A 20,854-nucleotide genomic window follows, 5' to 3' on the forward strand; every position below is an offset into this window, starting at 1 on the left:
CAATAGTTTGTCCTAGCATCTCCCCAGATACTGTGCTGCACCTGAGGAATTGTAGATGAGCCAGCCTCTTCCCTCCTACCCATCCATTTTTACAAGCAGGTACTACGTGTGCCCTTCTCCAGTCCTCAGGGTCCAGCTCCATCCTCATGTCGGTGAAGATGGATCACCCTGAGTTCAGGCTGTGCTGTTTGGCTGCTTCTTAATGTACTCAGGGGTGACTTTCATCAGGCCCTGTTGACTTGAATAAATCTCCCTCATTCCTTCATCACTTTTTCCCCTATTCCAGCCTGCTCTCTATTCCCCTTTTTTTTTTTTTGTTTAAGTATCTGGTCACAGTTTATGCATTGCATGCTATTTATGCATTTCAGCCCATGAAAAATACATGAAGAGTCCCTCACTCACTCTCCCCATGGCCTCATAAATCTTGCATTGCTTTCTGCACAATGGCTTGGCTTCACAGGGTAATGGGGAGCAGCCTTCCTGCTGCTCCTGCCCTGGGGCTGGGGCACCCTCTGGGCATGCCAGTGCTATAGGCTCAGATCTTGCTGGGCCTGCAGGGAGGGAATTAAGAACCCTCTGGCCCCATTTTTAGGCTATTGGATAGAAAATATGAGAAAGTAAGTCTTGTCATTGAAAATTGAGCATTCCAGGACTCTATAGCTCTACAACAACCTCAATGGAAGCTGTAGTGAGGTAGGAGTCAGCTTCTTCTTCCAAAACAAGAGATAATAGCCTCAAGTTGAGCCATGGGAGGTTCAGGTTGGGTACTAAGAAAAATTTGTTCTCTGAAAGAGTAGTCAGGTACTGGAATGGGCTGCCCAGGAAGATGGTAAAATCACCGTCCCTGGAAGTGTTCAAGAAACATGGAGATGTGGCACTGACAGACGTGGTTAGTGGGCATGGTGGAGGTGGTTAACAGACTGGATGATCTTAGAGATCTTTTCCAACCTTAGTGATTCTATGACTTTGCAGACACCAAGGCTTGGTAGCAGTAGCGAGTTCTGTCCTTTCACCATTTGTTTAGGAGATTCTTCTTCTACTTGCTCATGTTGGCAGAGAAATGGGAACAAGAGGAAGTTGTTCTCATGGATGCATCTTCATGAGGGCACCATCCCCATTTCTACAGCAGCTGAAAACAGGTACCTATCAACAAAGCCATGTTAAACACACTTTTTCCTCAAGATCTTTGCCTGCCTTATTTTCTTTTTAAATTTAAATTGCTAGACGAGAGTTTTATTTTCCCCAAGAGTGTCCAGACTCGGCTGCTGGAAGCCTCCCCATCGCTTGCAAAGCTATTTTTCTTTCAGCCTCTTTAAAAAAGTTCCCCCATTCCTGTGCTTTTCTCTTAGCAGCCCGTCTTAGCCTGGGTGGGCTGGACTACTTAAGAAAATACTGCATTAGGACTGTCATGTCGATACTGGCATTTTATCTGAGTTGCTGACAGCATCAGTTTGTTAACACAACTGACCTCGTGCTCCTTCTGGTATACAAAGTGTTGCTCCTCTGCCGTCCCAGCCTACTGTGCCATTCTTTGCCACGAACACCAGGCTACAAAAGCATCACCCACATCACCCACTGTCTGCTGCGATTTCCCATGAGGCCAGGAGAATCAGCACACAGCTCTTGTCCTACAGCAGCAGTTACCTTGCAGAAGCCTGAAGCCAACAGTTCTCCAGGCCCTCCTCGAGCTCGCCACTGCCTCCGTTACATCTTTTCCAAGCCATTCTTCACTGCTGCAAGAGGGGGTAGAACCCGACGCTTCGTGGCAGGCTCAAAATGGTGTGTGTGATCCACAACTGGATGGAGCCATTATTCAAAGATTTTTTTATTTTTATGAAAAAATATATAAAATTTCATATCTTACACTACTAAAAACATGTACACAAACAAAATGCACAGAGAGCATCCCGGGAGGGGAAAAAGGAGGGGATAAATACAGCAACACTACGGTCTCCTATGCGTTGAAACAGTTGAAAGAGCTGAGACAAATGCTGCAGCACCAATAGCACTGAATATATAAACTCCTGACCTACACGGCCTAAGAAATTGCAACAAACAATAAAGGATCAGAAACTAAGTGCTACTCTTAGACTGCTATTGATGTATCACACATGCCTTAATGACTAATTTCAAGACTACAGCAGTCCAAGGAGTCACAATTTCTTGACAACTGGGAATTCTACATTTTTATATTCAATACTGAATAGACAACTTTTTTTTTTTTTTTTTTTTAAGCTTTTTGTTCTTTTTGCTGTTAATATGTAGAAGAAATTTAAAACAAAACAAAACAAAACTTAAAAAAAATTACTTTTAAAAAATCATCTTCCTTTTTAAGGTTAGGTAATTTAGCCAAATGATAAATAAACAATGAATGGAGACAAGCCATGCTTGGGGAGACTTCCTTCTCCCAAGATGAAAAACTGTTTTGAAAAGAGCCTCTTCACCTCGCAAGCCCTTTGAAATACTTCCTCGCAATTAGCAGCAAAACGTACTGGAAAAAAGTATTCAGTGTATCAATAGCAGCACTGGCGAGTTGAAAAAGCAAACTGCTTTGACTTACAGTAGGCAGGAAATCCACCTACAGCTCCAATTTTACTGATTAATGAAAACCACTGCCTCTTCGTGGTTTCCAGGTCCAGCACACAACTGGCAAGGTCAGCTAACTACCGTCCTTATCTCCCCCTGTGCTTACAAAGAGCATAACCAAAAAAATATTACTGTGATCTCCTACTGCACACCAAAATATGCATTCATCCATTCACAATGTCTGATTTCAGGCTATACATTTTCATTTGCCACTCCTTTTGAAGGCAAGTTTTTTTACTTGTGCTTCGTGGTGCCCCGGCTCAGCAGGTGAAAACAGCAGCAGCCTGGCCAAGCTCGCAGGTAGAAAGTTTCAAAGAGGTGCTGCCAGATCCCCCCCAAGTCCTTCAAAAACACCGTGGTAAAAAGGGAGCTTTACTTTATAACCCTAAATCTGCGTAAGAGGCCCAAATAAATGGTCCAGTTGCCCCACAGACTCAGTACTTGTAGTTCTCTTTTCACTGGTAGCTCCGTCATCAGAACTCTGGAATTTGAGTGTGAAAGTAGAAGCTGTAACTTCTGGCCTGTATTTGTTAAAATGTCTTTATTTCCAGTTCAGAGCCTATAGTAAAGAGATCTGTAGCATGAACAGCTCTTGAAATAAATATAAAAGATCATTTATTTATTTATTCAGGGAACTGAGAGTAGGTACCCTATTTACATATGCAGTCTGGTTTAAGGACAGTTCATTTTCCACAGGCCCTTCTGAAAAGTATTCTGAAGACTGCTTCAATATCTGGCAATTACTATAGTGCATCAGGAACACCATTCTCATCTCCATGAGGTGCACCCCAGCAGCACTGTGTATGCCTTTAAAACCCACAAACGGTGATGGGATTTTCTTGTAGAAATATGGAAAAAAGAACAAACCAAATCCTTACACAGAGCCAGCAGTTAATGAATGACCAAACAAAATGAGCAGAAAGGCTAAGTACTGAAATTTGCTACTAAAATCTCTCTCGATGCAGCTGATGGATGCATGTGGAAACCGAACAATACTTCCCAAAGAGAAGAGTTGTTGTTTCTGTCTTCCTATGGGTTATTTTACAAAGTGCTATAGGCAGAGAGGCACAAATAATCCCAAGACAGCTCTGCTGACAGGCCTAATAATGTTGTTTATTATGTGACAAATCTCTGCTATGTGCTGAAATTGCTATGTCTTGATTCCCTCTCCCCCACCTTTTGTGGCCTGGTGGCTGACAAAATGAAGCAACAGGATGAGAAATCACACAAGCAAGGTTGGTCAGACCTTCCCCTACTGCCTGGCTGTGTCTCATTGTGCAACTCAGCTCCGTCCTATTTCTTGTGCTGTCAGGCGAGCTCGACGTTCCCATGAGCAGCAAGTGCCAAGGCAGCAGGGTGAGAGTGGCAAGCATGTGCTCCTGCCCTCCCACATACCTATTTCTGCTCTTTTCGGCCTTGCCTGTGCCTCAGAAAAAGAGCAGTTCTCAGAGGAGAACTGGACATCACTAAGCATGCAGGCTGTTCCAAGATGGACAAATTTTGCATCATGAAGCCCTGCTGAAAGAAAGCGAGCCCTGCTGCTGAGAAAAAAAAAAAACGCACAGCAAACCCTCTCTTCCTACACCTTCTCCCACCCCTTTTCTTTAGAAACTGTTATTTGGATTAAATCTCATCAAAGGGCTTTGAGGAAATTGAAGAAAGACTTTTAAAACCAGCTGGAGTCGTGTTCAAAACATGGTTCTGTAGGGGAGAAGAAAATGGCTGCCTTTTGGCATTAGATGAGGTGCTCAGGCTCTACTCTGCAGTGCCAGGGGACAAGGGGAAACACAGTAAGTCAATACGTCGATGTTATTATCAAGGAAGATACTATCCAACACCTCTAAGGAAGCAATATATCTACAGTAAACACTTGCCATCTGCCGAGCAATTCTTTAATCCTTATCTTCACCAAAGCTTCACAAAACAACCTATGAATACCAAATTAACTGCCCTGATTACTCCCATCTACAGCTAAAGGAGGACAGCCCCAACTTCTTTCGTGGTGAGATTTTGAGGACTCAGCATCTCACTGCTGCCTTTAGGTCCCCCTGAAAACATCATCTTCAAACTGCAGTGTACACATTAGCCCAGATTTACAACCAAATACTGACATAAGCAGTGTCAGATTCAGACAGATCATCTTCATCATGGGACGCCAACATCATGACCATATTGGGCTGCTCTCTTTTATACTCCTCTCTCTGCTCTGCCCCACAGTGGCCAGGTCTGTACCCATTTTTGTAAGATGAATGAGTGTTTTGCAGCTGACCTGTCCAACTTTCCCAAGGGACGTGGAGGGTGTCTGAGCTGAAAATACCCACAAAACAATATGGAACGGTGCAGTTCCCAAAATAATTTCCTCCCTCACTTTCCTGGCCACAGTTTTGGAAAATGCTGTGAAATCTCCATGCTGGATGGTAGTGGAGATGCATCCACACTGCACCTCCAGGACTTGACTCGTACAAGCAGAAGAGGAACAGCAAAATCCCTTTCTTTAGCTAACAACACGTGGTGATTTGTCTCCTGGCCTTGAAGGGTGCTTGTTCGAAGCAAGGAAAGCAAGGGAGCAGGTCAAAGGCTACCCTGAGACAGTGCTGGGTTTAAACACTGGTGCAGATGGATTCCATGCACATCTTCTCTTTCCAGGAAGGGGCGCACCAGGAGCAAATTATGAAACACACGAAGAAAACAGATGCTGCAATGCTGCTGAGGGATGATGAGAGCTGTATGTTTTAAGTCCCATTTTACTTTACCTCTTCGGGACATCCCCAGCCCACGACGGAGAATGGTGTTCTTTATTTAAGCAGACTCCTTCCACCTCATATATATAATCAAAACACATGAAAGCTTTATATGTTGCTCAAACCAAACAGCAGCAAAAATACAAAGCATAGTGGTTAACACAAAAAGAACACAAAATGAAGCAAAAGAGGGAAAAAGAACAAAACACTGAGAAAGCCCCAATCTTGTACCTGATGTGTAGCAAACTGTACACTATATACATCATAACGTATTATTCTCACAGAAGAGCAAACTAAAAGAACTTTGTAACACAGAGAAAAAATATACACCCTGTATTGTATTTGCCATTGAGCAAGCAACATGTTTATACACTAGTCTCTATAACTTAACGCTGTGTAACAGCATTTTTTAAATTTACAAGACAAAATATCTATCCAGAAATAATCTAATCATATTGCTCTTCAATACACTTCTGTAGACAAGTACGACTTGAAGTAAACTTCAGTAAACCGCAGCTTGTGTGACCCACAAATGGCTGCAAAACTTCTCTAGTCAAGTAAGTCCTTAGAAGTATTAACATGTGCTGCTGCTGTAATTCAGTATATAAAGGTGCTATATATATATATATATATCTCCCATGTATAGACAACATGTGGTGGGAAGGCTTGCTGTTGTCATCGCTGAAGCGCAAGAAATTGGTTAACCTCATGTACAGTAGATCCATTTCCATGTTCCATGCATGTTACATTTACTTCATGAAAATGAGGACACAAATAGGAAGAAAATGAAAACTTCAGTCAAACACTGCTTTATAAATGCTGTGGCAGAAGCCAGCGTCCTTCAGTTACAGAAATTTCTGTATTTCTGAATTTCCCTTTTTTCTTCTTTAGTCAAAATAAATCTCAGAGCTAGTATAGAAAGTGCAGGACCGACCACTCGAGGAAGTGACTTAAAAACCGAGTTACAATGGCACCATCCCATTCACCAACTGGACCTTCATCTCTTGAAGGCTGTTCATTATCTTCTTCTGGTGACCAACAAGTGTCACTCCCAGCCGCCTCAAATCCCTGTGGGAGAAAGCAGATGTTGGTTCCAGGGATTGTTCAGGCACATGCCGCCACACACACTACGCACCGCATGCGTCGATGCTGCTGCCAGCGCCTACCTCTTACCATCCGTGGCTCCCAAAGCCCTTTAAATAAGGAGGCACATTTAATTTTCCCAATTTTTTTAAATGGCTGACGTCTCAGAGAGGTGACATGGCTTGACCAAGATCATCTTGGTGACTAAGGGGAAAAGCTTGAAAGCAAAGTATTAGCATTGGCTTCAGCAAGGGACTCCACTACATGTATGAAGTCCTACTCCAAGAGAAAACCTGCGTAAGAAAATAAATGTGTGTTGCAGTTTCCTCTTCTCCTGGGAGAGACTGGTATTTGATCTTGGATACGAGCAGCGAGGAGTAAGATCAATCCACACTTCCTTCCTCTTCAGATGAGGCAAAGCCAAAGATACACAAACCACAATCCTATTGCCTGCTCCTAGAGAGAGCTGAATGGCAAAAGCCTTAAGCACAGCTACCACCATTACAGCCTTCTAAAGTCAACATGAATTCGTAACACAGCTCCCCTCTGAGCCTTTGCAAATCTTGCTGAAGACACAGGCTTGACTATTTTGTGTGTGAGAATTCTAAAAGATAAAGGCATTTGTGTTGAGTCTGTCTAGCAGGGTGCCATTACAAGAAAGGTGTAACATACGACTAGGAAGAACAGTTGTCTTCTCAGAAATTTAGCTCTCAAAAAGGTAGGTATCTAGATTAAGCTAATCGCCAAGTTTCTGTGAGAACTGTGAGAGAAGCACCTCCATGAGATGATTTATCCCATTCAAAGTGTGGGATGAGTTGCTCCCTGATTAGATTTCATGACACAGCTAAAAGCCAGGTGGGGTGCCTCTCACACAGTGGGTTATGGCAGTGCAATTATACTGATTTCATTAAAGAGCGAAAATTGATAACAAAGAAATTGAAGGAATGACATTTGGAAGAAGGATCAAGACAGGTGCCTATATGTTTCCAACACGAGTCATAGATTGTTAGGGAAGCAATTTGACTTAGACGAGACACGATGCTTCATCTGAAGACTTCCACCACAGAATTATGAGCTCCTTGTTTTTTACCTTCCAGCTGGACTGCATATACTATGTTTTCAAAGAAGGGCTCTACTGTTTTGCCAATAAAGGTGTGAATACCAGTGCTGCTAACACTAGTTTGTGGACAGTATGCAGAAACATACAAGCCATTTAGAAGAAGGCTCTCCATTGAAAGCTAGCGGGATGTCACCAGATCACCAGACACTCAGAATTGCAGCTCCCTGGTCCCTCCTGCTGTTCCCAGGAGCCCAGCCGCCACCTGAGACACACTGGAAAACCTGGCCCACAGTGCACAGACAACTGCAGGTGAACGCGTGCAATGAACACCAGAATGCCATTACATAATGCATGTGAGCTAGCCATCAAGGTGTCTTTCAACAGACTTATATTCTGGACAGAAACTCCTGTGTAAATACAACCATCCACATCCAAAAATTACATAGATGAACACTTCAGAAAAACATCATTTCTAATAAAAAACAATCCCGAGTGAAGGTTGATGTGTTAACACAAAAACCAGTTGAAGCCAAAAGCTAGATCTGTTCTCCATAGGATTGTCACACTTCTCAGCCTTTTGATTTGGAAAATCCCAGATTTTCTGCTCGAGGCTAAACACTACATTCCATCATCATACCCTTTTTCAGTGAAGCATCTTTCTGATGCATACTGGAAATCACAACACAATGGGTGCGGAGTAACAGAGGTCCATGAGACACATCAGCACACTCCTTACCTGGAAGAAAAGGCTGCAGCATCTGCAAAGGTGTCTACCTTCTCAGGGGGACATGCTTTCATTTCTACCTCCACTGAATTGTGAAACTAGTTCAGCAAGCGATCTTAATAATGAAGGAAAATGTAGTAATACTATTGTTCCATGCAATTTATTTTATGTACACAGCACAGTTGGAAGTTCACACCAAAGATAAAAAAAAACAGTATAGGACCAGAATTTTAGAAGAGCCAACATCCATCTTCCCCCCTGCTGAATGCTGCTCTGCTGGTGCTCTTTGAAAGTTCAGCTATTTTTTTCAGGTATCTAAAAGTGCAAACTGAGCTCTTTTGAAAATCCAGCAACACATATTTCACATATGTACTGTTTCTGGTAATATCTCTCTGCTCTTGCATGTTACGCAGAAAAGCTAGCCTGAAACTATCAGCAAGGCATGTGTGTATTTGCATTTCATACACAGCTCAGTCAGTCTAGTGAGAAAAGGTCCATGCTCTCTGGCGCAGCAGCAGGCTTCCTCATCAAAAGGATCCAAGCACCATTTTCAGGTTTTCAGGGTACTCACTACAGAGTCTTTTTTCCTCATAGCATCCTGCATAACCCAATATCCTTGAGCAGTGCCTCATTGATTTAAGAGAGGCACAGACAGAGAGAAGAAAAACGAGTTTCTGGTTTCAATCCATTAGTTGCTCACCAGGAGATCTAATCTATTTTTTTGACTATTGAATACTCCTGAATGCGGAGCCACTGGCCAAAAGTGTGGGGACTCCTCAGAGAGGGGAAAAAGTGCTGTATGGTCATTTAGCTCTACAAAGACTGACCAAAAGCCTAATCCAGACAACAGCTCCTGAGCCAAATGCTCACCAAATATAAAATTGTCAGCTTTATTCAAAAGCTAACTTGCACTTTGCAAAGCCAGCAACAAAACTTTTGAGGGGGAAAAAAAAAAAAAGCAGCAAAAAAGCCTCAAGAATGCAGGAGCTTTAATTCCATTTTTCAAGTGTGACTTGCACCCTGTTGCAGCCTCCCATACATCCAGCATCAAAGCACTGGACTAAAAGCAGTGGAAGACAGAAGCCAATTTTAAACAAAATTGGGAGAACATAACAGCCAGTTTGGAGACAAAATAGATTTCTTTGCTGAAGGTCCGCAACACAACTGTCCTAAAAATTCAGTCCAAAGCTCATTGTTCCATTTTACCACAGTTAATTGGTAATTTCACTGGGCTCAGCTTCCCAGAGATGTATGGAAGCATATCTTCACAGGCTCTGCAAATGTCTGGGGGGTGACAGGAAAAGTGCAATTCCCTGCAAGAAAAGGCACATCTGAGACCTTGCAAATGGCACTTGCAGTCAGCATCCAGGCTACACCTTGCCATGCAAGTGACTCTACCCCAGTTGCTGGGTTTGCATGCACTGATGTGGCAGCTGCATGGGCATTTCTTGAGGCTGTGAAGATAGGAGTACCCATGTGTCATATTAAGCAGGTCTCCCTGCTTCCAAATACTTGACTTGCAGCAACAAGACAACTTTCAGTCCTGCTTCAGGAATAAGTTCGCCCTTCTCATTTCTTTCCTTCATGTAATGTGGAAAATAGAAACACACAGGAATTCAAATCACATGCTGACACAGTACTACGAGGGCAACTTAACCAGAAAGCCAAGGAAATAAAGGGGAAAACAGGTATCGGCCCATTCCAAACAGCCTGTAAGCAGCTGCACACTTGCTTTTACCATGGCCTTATATGAAAGCCTGGCTTCAGTGTGCCAGTGACAATACAGTACTCCCTTAAATGCAATATCCTCCATTTGAAATAGTTGAATTCATGGTCTCCACGTTGTAAGAAATATATTTAAAACACTTTATTTACAAATAGAACTACTTATACACCATGGACCAATTTGTCAAACACAGTGTAGACTAGGACTGGATTGCCACATAAAATACAACACTCCTCACCACTCCATTACTCATGCAACCAGAAGGGCCAGGTTCCTGAAATACCTCCATGGCTGGAAGCCATCAGCCTGCCAGAGATTATTTTGCATTTCATCTCCCACCCCAGCCATATTGTAGCACTTTCCTTCACACAGCGCAGCACTACACTGGCCCATGCAGACTGACACTACTCACAGAGTTAGCTGTCAGTTTGAAAGAAGGGAAAGAATAACCTCAAAGACCTTTAGAAGACACTAGGGGAAGAGGAATCCACTTGCAAGGGACCTTTGCACGAGATTAGGATCTTTTTTCTTTTAAGAGTTCATCTGCTCTTATTCGTTACTCCCATCCTATTTAATTATGACATGAGAATGGGTTTGTTCACAAGTGTATGCAGTATCACTATCCAGAACTGAGATTTTAGGTTAAGAATAAGTATCTAGAGCAGGTGAACTCTTAAATGTTCTTCATCCAGTATAACTTTTAATAAATAATTTATTTTATTTTATAAGAAAAAAATACAATGCAAAGCAACACATCACATATTATTACAAATATTCAGAGTTCTTCATCTAATAACAAACAACAGGGTGTCCTGAGATTCGGTGAGCACAGATCTTTCAAAAGGTGTAAGTATGCAGTCCACATTTTGTTAGTAATTGGTCCAGTCAAATATCAGACTGAAACTCATGTCATGGATCTATCTATTCTTGAGTATTGTCCTGGTAAAGTTAATCTTGCAGTGGATTGAAAGAGCTCCAGACACACTCAAAGTCACTAGGTGGTCCACAAGTTTAAAGAGCAGGTCTGATCCACTGGAAAGGTTTCCTTCAAGTCTGATATCCAGTTGGAAAGAGGGGGTGGAGGGTGAGGCTCCACTTTTCACAAGGTGATTCATCCCTTTGCAAGAATTAGAGCTAAATGTAGAAATCACTCTTTGTTTGAAAACATACATTTTCAGGTCTTTGCTTAAGCAAGCAGAGCTCAGGACTTGGGGCGATATTATTCACAGTTTATAGCTTGTAAAAGTTTTATCTTCAATAATTTGTCACAAGCACTACTCTTTTCTGGAGTAAAAGCATTAAGCATGACTTTGAACGAAGCAAGGTGGTAACTGCATGCTAGGTGAGATTTTCAAAGAGTGCTGAACATCTACCATCTCAACCAGGTCCCCTAAAGAGGACACAAGCTGATCACCTGCAGACACCAGTTCTGTCAGAATGCTATGGCCATCCCCTCTCTTACAGTACTAGTAGCTTTACCCAGGAGATTTTAAGAATTCTTTACATTCATTGTATTTTTTCAGTGTTTTCTGGTGGTGATTAATCAGTTCTCCCTTCTTCACCTAATTTCCATGTATTTCCTAAGCAGTTTCAATTTGGGGAATATCATTTTGGATGGTATTTGAAGGCAACCTCTTAAATTGTAAAGAATCTTTTACTCATGTCATTTGGGGAAAGAAAGCTAGTTGTAAATGTTCATATGTTCTTTTCACCTGATCCCCCCAAGTCCCAGCTCTGGAATATATTGAACAGTTGCCTCTATTAAAAAAAAAAAAAAAACACCAAAAAAACAAAACAACAAACAAACAAGGAACATTTAGACTGAATTCTCATTTGCAGAGTACAAAATGTTTTGTTGTTTCCTCTTACAGGGAGAAAAATTAAAACCTCCAGAAACAACAAAACCCCAAATATATTAACCTTTAATGAACTTTGCTTGTTCCAATGTTTATTTCTTCCCCATAGCATCTCTGGAGAACACATGAAGCCTTCATTTGAGCCCCCACAGAAACCAACATTTCTCTCCCTTACTTTGTTGATTTCAAAGGCAATCTGCCAGTTTACATCAGAGCACACGGTTCAGCTCTTAAGTATGGGATAGCATTCCTCTGATGTCCCTGAAGTCTAAGGTGGTTTTTTCCTTTTTTAATGGCTATGAGTCAGGCCTTCTGTCTTTTTTTTTTTTTTTTTTACTATGTCTGAGAGTAATCACAGAGGTGTTGATTTGGATGGCTTGTTAGCCTTTGATGTACCTTCCACAGTTTTCCCCTAAATAGACTCAATTGGGGTCAAGATATCTTCACTAAGCCATAATTGCAATGCAAAGGTGCATGAGATGTTCAAGAACCAAGCCTGGCTTATGCAGCTGGGGGTGGGGTATTACAAGCATGGATAACTAGCTATAGCTGGAGCCAACTTTGAAAAGTTGATATAATTACCTTGAAATCAGCAGAACTTATCTGTATTTGCCAGGTAGGAATCTGATGGAGTTATGTGGTGCAGTGATGATTTTTTATATAAAGTGTGGTGCAGCTGCACATGAAAGGAGCTTCACAGGCCATTTTAGGAGGCAAAATAGTAGTTTATGCACATTCTTCACAGTATGATCAGATAAGCTGGTGATGGCCACACCAACAGTCTGAGGGTTTGTTTTCAACCATGAGGATGAACAAATCCAGGTTAAACAGTGAGGACCCAATGATGGTTTTCTTGTACTACCTAGCATTAAACTAGCCGGAATACAGCCAACAGAGCTACCTGTGGGATACACCTTCATGGACAGTTTCGTTTCCCGCAAGACTGCTTCATGCAGCACCTCACCTAATACATGAGGTTGGAACTTTCCAGTGTCTTGCCTTTTTTATTTTCAAGAGAAGTGAGTCAGTGAAATGCAAGATGGATTAATAAGATGTCTACTTTCATCTTCAAAAAAAATCCCCCAAGGCTCCCCAGACATCAGCTCTTCTGTATGACTCTACTGCTGTAAAAGCTGGAAGAAAGCTGAAGCTCAGAACATGTCATCTTCATTGGGGACCAGTAAAGGACCAGAGCAGAATGACGTTTGTGCTACAGAGAACATCCTGGGACCCTGTGGAAGGGGTTTAGATACGGTTTGCAGCTGGTGAGGTTCCAGCATCTCTGACAGCTATAATGATACTTACAACAACTTGCCTTTTTTGGCTAGAACTATACAGAAAATGAATTACTGGACTCACTGTCAATCTGAAAAAACATTTCAGACTGCCTGAAAGGTATTTTGAAAAGACTTAAGGGGGGTTACTTCTGAAATTTTTGAAATACCAAACAGTAAATATAGAGGAATGTTTGCATTTTAAAGTCAAATTAAACAGATCATTTCACAATCTGAACTACTACATCCAAGAAAAAGGTAGAAATCTGGCACAGCTGTAATAGTCCCTTCCATTACTTATAAATCACAGATGTGCAACCCAGGAAATACTTAATTATGTCATATCACAATGCACTGCACTTTGAGCGATTTGGGGGGGAATGCAGTCATTCCTCCAAAAGGTGAGGTTAGCAATAGTTTTGTTAGTGTGCTAAGAAGAGGGATGCTAAGACCATATAAAGCTACATAGGTGGCAAAAATACCCACTGATTTGGAATTGTGCTCAACATTTTCTCTGATCAAACCAAAGCCTTTCACTTTTGATCTAAGCATTTCTTTCAAAACACTTGAAATTACATAAAGTTTTAAAAAGGAACAAACGGGAAGTTTTTGTAACACTTAGTTTTGTTCTTTGGTATGACTAATACAGCCAAACAGCAAAAAGCCTATGATGTATTTCAGACATTCTGCAGATTCTACTGGGACTTCCTTTGCTTCTATGATTAAGGTGCCACATAAGAGGGGAATGCTCCCCTTTTGCTTTTCTCTTACGTTACTGCCTCTTCCTATCCTCATCACCCATCCTCTGGCTAGATCTTCCTGTCTGCCTTGGCAATGGACCTCAGTCAAAGTGTGTAGAGTCCAAATGCAGTACCAAATGCATGTAATAGTTTCAGGAATCCGAAAAAGGAACTAAAAAGAAATCTAAGGACGCTGGTTCCTTAGTCACTAGAAAAGACTTACTTTCTCACTTGGGGGTTCAAGCAAGTACCTGAAATTAGGCAGGAGTAAGGGACAAATACAGGTCAAGTGGATGAAGTAAATAAAATCAGGGAGAGGAGAGATATTTTTGCACTCCATCCATACGCGACTTGTCCAATTAAACTGAAACTGAACTGTATAGGGGTGGTACCAACCTGCAACATGTGCAAAGGAACTCTCACCCTGAAGGGTGAGCTCCACAGTAAGCCCTGTAGCAGACAGGAAAAATGATGTGGTTCTCTAGGGTACTGGGATTTTTCCTGTTTTATTCCTAATCCTCTGCACTGATTCTGCCAGTGCACTGGTGATCTGCATGTGGTCAGAAGACTCACTACCTCTTCCAAAGAAGCACCAAGGATGGAGCATAATCTTTGCCATTCTGCCCCAATGTCTGTAACAACCTAAGCTCAAGTTAGTCCAGTCGCAAAGGCAGGCTTTAGGGCAAGTTTGATTAAGTGTCAGGAAGAAACTACAGACAATTACACATGACCAGCAATTAATGGTGGAGCACAGCAAACCAGCAGCCTCGAGGCATTTATCAAATTGTTTCAGTGCTGTCGCCCTGACCACAGATATATCCAGGTGCAAAAACCAACAGCACACGCAGGAGGAAGAGTCCTGGCCAGGGACCTGTCCCTTGGAGCCACTGGTTTGTCGATGGTATTCAGTTGGCATCGGCTGCACCTACTCCTATTTCTACTGCAGTAATGTTGAAAACTGTTTCCATGCTTTTCTAGGCTTGACTGTGCACTTAGCTACATCTGGATCAACTCTTCAAGCAGCTAATGCAGTGTAAAGCCAGTATACTTCAGAGGGGCCTCTATCTCCTATACATTTACTAGTAAGCTTTTTTTTTTATTTATTGATAACCCTGAGTAATAAACTGCTGCTATGATGAGAGGACAGCTTGTCAATTATTCAAACTCAAGCATTAATTTCTGTGAGCAAAGATGCCAAAGTACTGGCTTGCCAGCGTAGTGACAGTAAGTTTTAGACTCGTCTGCACTTGTTATCATCAATACAGATACTAAAAGAGAAACGGATGACTGCAAACAAAGGGAAACGGTTTCCTTTCTTCAGTCTCCTCTCTACATATTTTTGAAGTTTGTTTTCCTCCCCAACTGCAATTACAAGAGGTGAAAATGATCTGGAAACTACTCACTCCAGGGTCACCTGAGCCACGGAATCCATTGAGCTGTATCCATTCTCCATGAAAATCTCGGTGTATCGGCCCATTTTGATGGCTTCCAGCCACTCACCCACTGACCTGTAGGCACCACTCCCCACTGGACTGTGTTCCACCAACAAATTTGATACTCTAAAGACAAAAGGAAAGACAGAGAAGTAAAAAGAATCAGTATCAAGATGTACCCAACATGACACAATTGCTCTTCTGTGGCATTTTGAGTAATTTCTGAATCCCTATTCCTCCTGTGGAGCTGTAATTTTTCTGACTCATTGGAACTTGTTGACTTTACCCTGGAAGTGCAGTGCAACTTAAACGAGGAGGAGAGAACCACACACTTTTTGAGCTCTGTGTGGGATTTCCCAAATTTTCAGTTTTATTTCAGTTTTCAGTAAGAGTAGCGTAAAAGCTTTCAAAACTACCAACCATCTTAGCAGAATGAGAAGATCATGAAGAATTAGTTAGGCAAGACTTCACAACGCATGGGCCACAAAGTCTCACCTGTAACCTCACCTGCTTTTGAGCTGCTGCCATTGCTGGTGCACACTGCAAGTGGGAAGTATCTGCTTCGACAGAGGAGCAGATTAGTGTCCATCCCTGTTACCCCTCACACACAAGCAGGCTCCTTTTCCACAGCGCTCTCCCTGTCACTCTTACTTCAAGGTCTTCAGTTTCACTCTTCCTGCTCTGTTCTTCTCCTCTTTCTTTAAAGCTTATAATTAACTTAAAACAACCCAGAGACTGGAAACCGAAACCCAAATTACATTTCCCAGCAGCAGCCATCAGCGGCAGGCTGTTGTTAACACTTCAAGGGCTGCTCCCACAGTCAGGCCAGGATTTTGTATGCAGGCAGCATCCAAGAAGCCCTGCAGAGAGCAGCAATGCTCCAACCATGCGTCAGCCTCCTGGCGAGGCTCACGTTTAGTCCTGAAACCAGAGTGAGAATCCTGGCTCCTGCAGCCTCGCTCGGACCTCTGTGCAGCAACTGCTATCTGCTGGGTTCTGTCATGCAAAGAAGAAGCAATTCAGGCAAATAACAACCCTTTGCCACTCTAGAACCTGGCACAAGTAACCTGTGTTGTGAGCAGGCCCACCACGTCACTGATGATGCGCAGAGCACAAACAGACTTGTTCAAGGTCAGCCAGGAAAGCAACCAGATTTCTCCCATTTTGTAAACCAAGGCGCATAGTTAACATAAGCCTTGCATAAAGATTATTACCCACAGGTAAAAACATTTGCTGGGTCAGCCTCTGACTGTGAGAATTATGCTTGAAAGATTTTCAACTCAAAGGAGAGCTAAGATTTTATATTGTTATAGCACTTCAGGAATCTTCATATATTTTATGATCACATTAGTATTATTTGTTTATTTAATAGCAATGCTGAAGGGTCCAATAAAATGTGAATACTTGCAGTACCAAGAGCATAATGGCTTCCCATAACATTTTATACACATGAGGAATTCAAAACTCCTAAGTAATCATAATGAGAAGTGGATTTTCAACACTAATGTCAGGAGGCACCTACTGATATGCATGCACTGTAATGTAGAGAGTGACTTCCTCCCTTATTTGCATTAATGAGAATTTCCATAAAGAATACATTACATATATTTAAAAAATCCTTTACAGCTGCTGCACTTCGAAATTATGATTCATTTGGAATTACTATGGTCTGGGCATGGAAATCTATGATTATAGAAACACAGCCCCAAAGCCTGGCTGTTCACATACTCCATGCACACAGAATATGCCCACAGCACCTTTAAAAAGAAGTTTGGAATTGCAAGGGCCTGTCAGTGGAATAAAATATCAGCAAAGTGTTTAACAGCCCAAGGAGATGGTTTACTGCCTATTTTAATCTTTTCTAGCCTAACAGGTTGATATAACAGTACATATCACCATGTAACTGGCCTTGAAAATGACTGTTCTGAACTGAAAATTAAAGAGAAACATCACATTTTGTGCTATCATAAACATGTTCCTGCAGGTTTGCTGGGGCTAACATTACAACTAATTGCTAATAAGAGTCTTTCTTCAATTTCTTATTCATGTGGCTAATGATGCATGTGAAATAGCCTGAACAATCAGATCTATTTTGTATTTAAAAATGAAACTATGTAAAGTTTTCATGTTTCTTCTCTTCCAGTGTGAGATGGAGATGTCATGCACTGGGACATGTTGTTCCTTTTACTTCATTTTTTTGTCCTCTGAGAATAAGTTTTTCTGATGGGCCTCTTCCAGCATTAATAAGGGAGCTCCACGGCCACCAATCAGGTAAGCAGCAAGGATTTATATACATTACTCGTACACGAACATGCGAGAGACTGAGTGATTAGCAACACAGATGGCTCAGAAGTAATACTTGTGTGCTTACACTGAAATTACAAAAGCCTCTCAAAGACTCCAGTATGGTGGAGAGACTGCTACCAAAGCTCACTAAAAAAAAATTCATCTCTCCTCCTGAAGTGGAGTTTTATTTCTTGACACATACTTCCCTTATTTGTAGCTGTGTAGCTGCTGAAATTCACACTGAATTGCACACTGGCTGCCTCATTCACTTAACGTGGCTTTAGCAAACTGCTTGTGTACAACTCTTTGGGAACCACAGAGATTTCCTCACAATTACAAAAACTGTTGGAACTGGAGGTGGCAGCTAACACACCTGGGAATGCCTCTGGGAAGATGCACTTAGACATCCATGAGCTTTGCACATCCAGTGTTTTCCCAAGAGACTTTCTCATTCGTATTACAAAGATAAAGTCAACAGGCAGATAATTTGAGCAGTGTTTACTATCTACTTCACAGACTCAGTCTTGCTCTCGCTCACCTTGGGGTAGAGCGCAGGTAGCTTTATCATAGACCTATAAATACTGCTGAAACTGCAGTTTCTAAAAGGCAGGCCACGGTAATTTTCTTTGCTGCAGTGGCTCTACATTTATAGAGTTACTGAATTGCTGACTGGCCTGCCAATTTAAACAGAGAAAGTTGGTTTTGGGAAAACTCTCTTGGACATAATGAAACGGAGGAACATCCACCTGCAGATGCATGTAGGCTAAAGAGAAATTCAACACCAGGAATCGGCATTCAGATAAGAATCTTTCTTTGAGAAATGGCTCTGGCCTGATTTTGTACCTGCTCGATGCATTAACCAACGTCTTCAAGCTGCTTGGGTTACGGATGAGCTTGTCCAACATGCTGACAATTTCATCAAACTTGGGCCTGCTGTTGCGGTCCTTCTGCCAGCAGTCAAGCATCAGCTGGTAGAGAGCAGCAGGGCAGTCCATGGGACTTGGCAGGCGATAGCCTTCCTCCACGGCTTTAATCACCTATGGGAAGTAAAACACAAGGCTGATGGGTTGCTTTTCTTCTCTCCCTCTTACCTTTTTCCCCGAATATAAATTGGTTTAAATAGAGAACTCTGGGTCCAGCAATACGCTCACATACAACCAATCCCCCACCCTCTGCATATACGAGACAAATCAAGTAAACTCCATTATCTTTCACTGCTGCTATGGCATAGGTTGAATAATTGATTTTTAGTCACTGCAAAATGAGTCTAGAAATCCAATGTAACCAGAAGGTCAGATCTCAGGTTGCACTTGTTCAAAGCTCAGCTGAGGTCTGTAGGTCACACCAGAAAACTAGAGACTGTTCTTGTCTGCCAGCAGCAGCTTATGGGGCTTTCTGGCATTGTCTTGCAGTACAGTGATTTTGTTTATTCAGATGTTGGCTTCTTTTTAAATGAAAAGGCATGTGCTCAACCACAGATTTGTATTACAGTAATAAAAGTCTGACTGTATTTCAAAAGAGACTTTGAATGCTAATTGATGGATGGATTCAAGGCAGAGGCAGAGGCAGAACAACCATCTCATATATCATTCAATACTGTCTGGGTTTAGTCGTTTCTTACTGTGTCCACGTTTCTGCCAGGAATTTAAAATGTCAGCCTAAGAGTATGTAAATTAAAAACAGGGGAAGTTTGTTGCACTGATTCCAAATACAAACCATCTATGGTTCTATATCCAAAACAAGTGATAAACACATGTGCTGCCTGCGCTCTGGAAAGGCAGAAATGAACAAATGAGGGCAGAATTGAATAAAGCAACTTGTTTTCCCTCATTTTGGACAGACTTACAGCAGGGCTCCTAGCCCAGTAGTTCCCATTTTGAACCCTTAGCAGCATTCAGGAGAACACAACTCTCATTTCAGGCCACAAGGGTCTGCGACCGTGTCAGCAGAGTCCGAGAGGCCCATCTTCACATCCTCTACTCCCAAGACTTACTGCCCAACAGAAGCTGGAAGCAGCTATTGCTGATGGTGAATACTGAGTGGAAAACCACAACGTTTCACTGCTTGACTCCAAGGACTGCCTCAAATACCATTCATTCTAGGCACTCTCACAATTTGAAAACATCTTGTGATTAAAAAAAATGCTCTATGGTTAGCATTGCACTCCTGGAGGCTCCAAAATTTAGGACCGCATGCATCATTTTCAAATCATCCTTCACCACCGAGTTTTTTGCCAAGTGGAATAGTCCCAGGCATGAACAGGGATGGCTGAGCAGCGTTAGCAGAAACCTGGAACCCTCTAAGGACATATGGAGTAGAGAAGAAATGTTTTGAGGCTTTGTATTCTTCTCAAAGGATACTGAGCAGCCTGAATATCTGGTCCACAACACCTGCAATCCTTCTGTGCTCTGACAGAGGCTTATCTAAGGTTTCATCTGCGGGTGGAGCAGTTGCACCGCTTTCCACCCAACCTTTGTCTATAAAGTAATCTTGTCTACTGCTGGACTGCTGTACTGGCTTTTGCTCACAGCATCAAACACCAGGCCCACTATGCTGCACTATCTGCTTTGTCTATTCTTCACATCATGCATTTCAGCTGGTCCCTGGCCCTGGATTTACAACTGCCTTATAAAAAGTCTGTGTGGCACAGCTATGAGAAGATTATTTGCTGTATTTATAACAATAATGGATTTTCCTCCAGCTGTAGCAGAAAGAAAATAGTACCAGGACAGGTAGCAGACCATCTGGCACCAGCTCAGAATATCTGAACTACATCTGCAATGGGGTTATGCATGCTTTATATTCCGGGCAGTAACATCACAATCAATAGCATTAACTCAATTTACAGGATGTCATTCATTCTGGTGATACAATGTAAATGGTATCAAAATACTGCAAGGGCTGGGAGCTGATCTCTGCTCTTGCATCTGAAGGTGCCTTCAGGGTCTGGCTGTAACAGGAGTAAAAGAACGATGCAATAAAGACTAAGTCACTTGCAGCAACTGCAATACTTAGGAAAAAAAAAAAAAGGCAGATTTGCCATTTTGTTCATGGGTAAGTACTGCTTTTTAAGACTTGAAGAGCTAAAACTTGCATACGTGAGGAGACATGTTTGTCTCATTACTTTTTCTGGAGAAGCATTTATGTATTTAAGGATGGGATGACGACACTAGGGATTTTTGGAAGGTGAAAACCTGAGATAGTCTATCCTAGTAAACCAAGTAGCATTCATAGTCCCCTGTTTTCACAAAACTGCTACTATGAAGACTAAAAAGCAACCACTACGATCATTTAACTTACCATCCTAAAACAGGTCAGAAAATTCCTCTCAATTCCTGTACTGAG

At 42.0% G+C, this 20,854-nt stretch overlaps 1 protein-coding gene across 12 annotated transcripts in view; it reads right to left on the minus strand.

The window, feature by feature from the left end:
• Positions 1 to 1,809: 1,809 nt before the first annotated feature.
• EPHA5 (EPH receptor A5) overlaps positions 1,810 to 20,854 on the minus strand; it is a 199,509-nt gene continuing 180,464 nt past the window's right edge. For 10 of the 12 annotated variants that reach the window (XM_048942711.1, XM_048942710.1, XM_048942707.1 and 7 more), the window contains 3 exons: positions 18,353 to 18,546; positions 15,194 to 15,349; positions 1,810 to 6,395 (listed from right to left, as the gene is read on the minus strand). In XM_048942711.1, the coding sequence (XP_048798668.1) occupies positions 6,290 to 6,395; positions 15,194 to 15,349; positions 18,353 to 18,546 (456 nt within the window). In that variant the 3' untranslated portion in view covers positions 1,810 to 6,289. Of the gene's footprint in view, positions 6,396 to 10,652; positions 11,038 to 15,193; positions 15,350 to 18,352; positions 18,547 to 20,854 lie in introns of those variants that run through there. The other 2 variants (XM_048942703.1, XM_048942702.1) reach the window with 1 other exon arrangement.

This window comes from Lagopus muta, chromosome 4 (genome assembly GCF_023343835.1).
Source record: "Lagopus muta isolate bLagMut1 chromosome 4, bLagMut1 primary, whole genome shotgun sequence".
Classification (NCBI taxonomy): Eukaryota; Metazoa; Chordata; class Aves; order Galliformes; family Phasianidae; genus Lagopus; species Lagopus muta.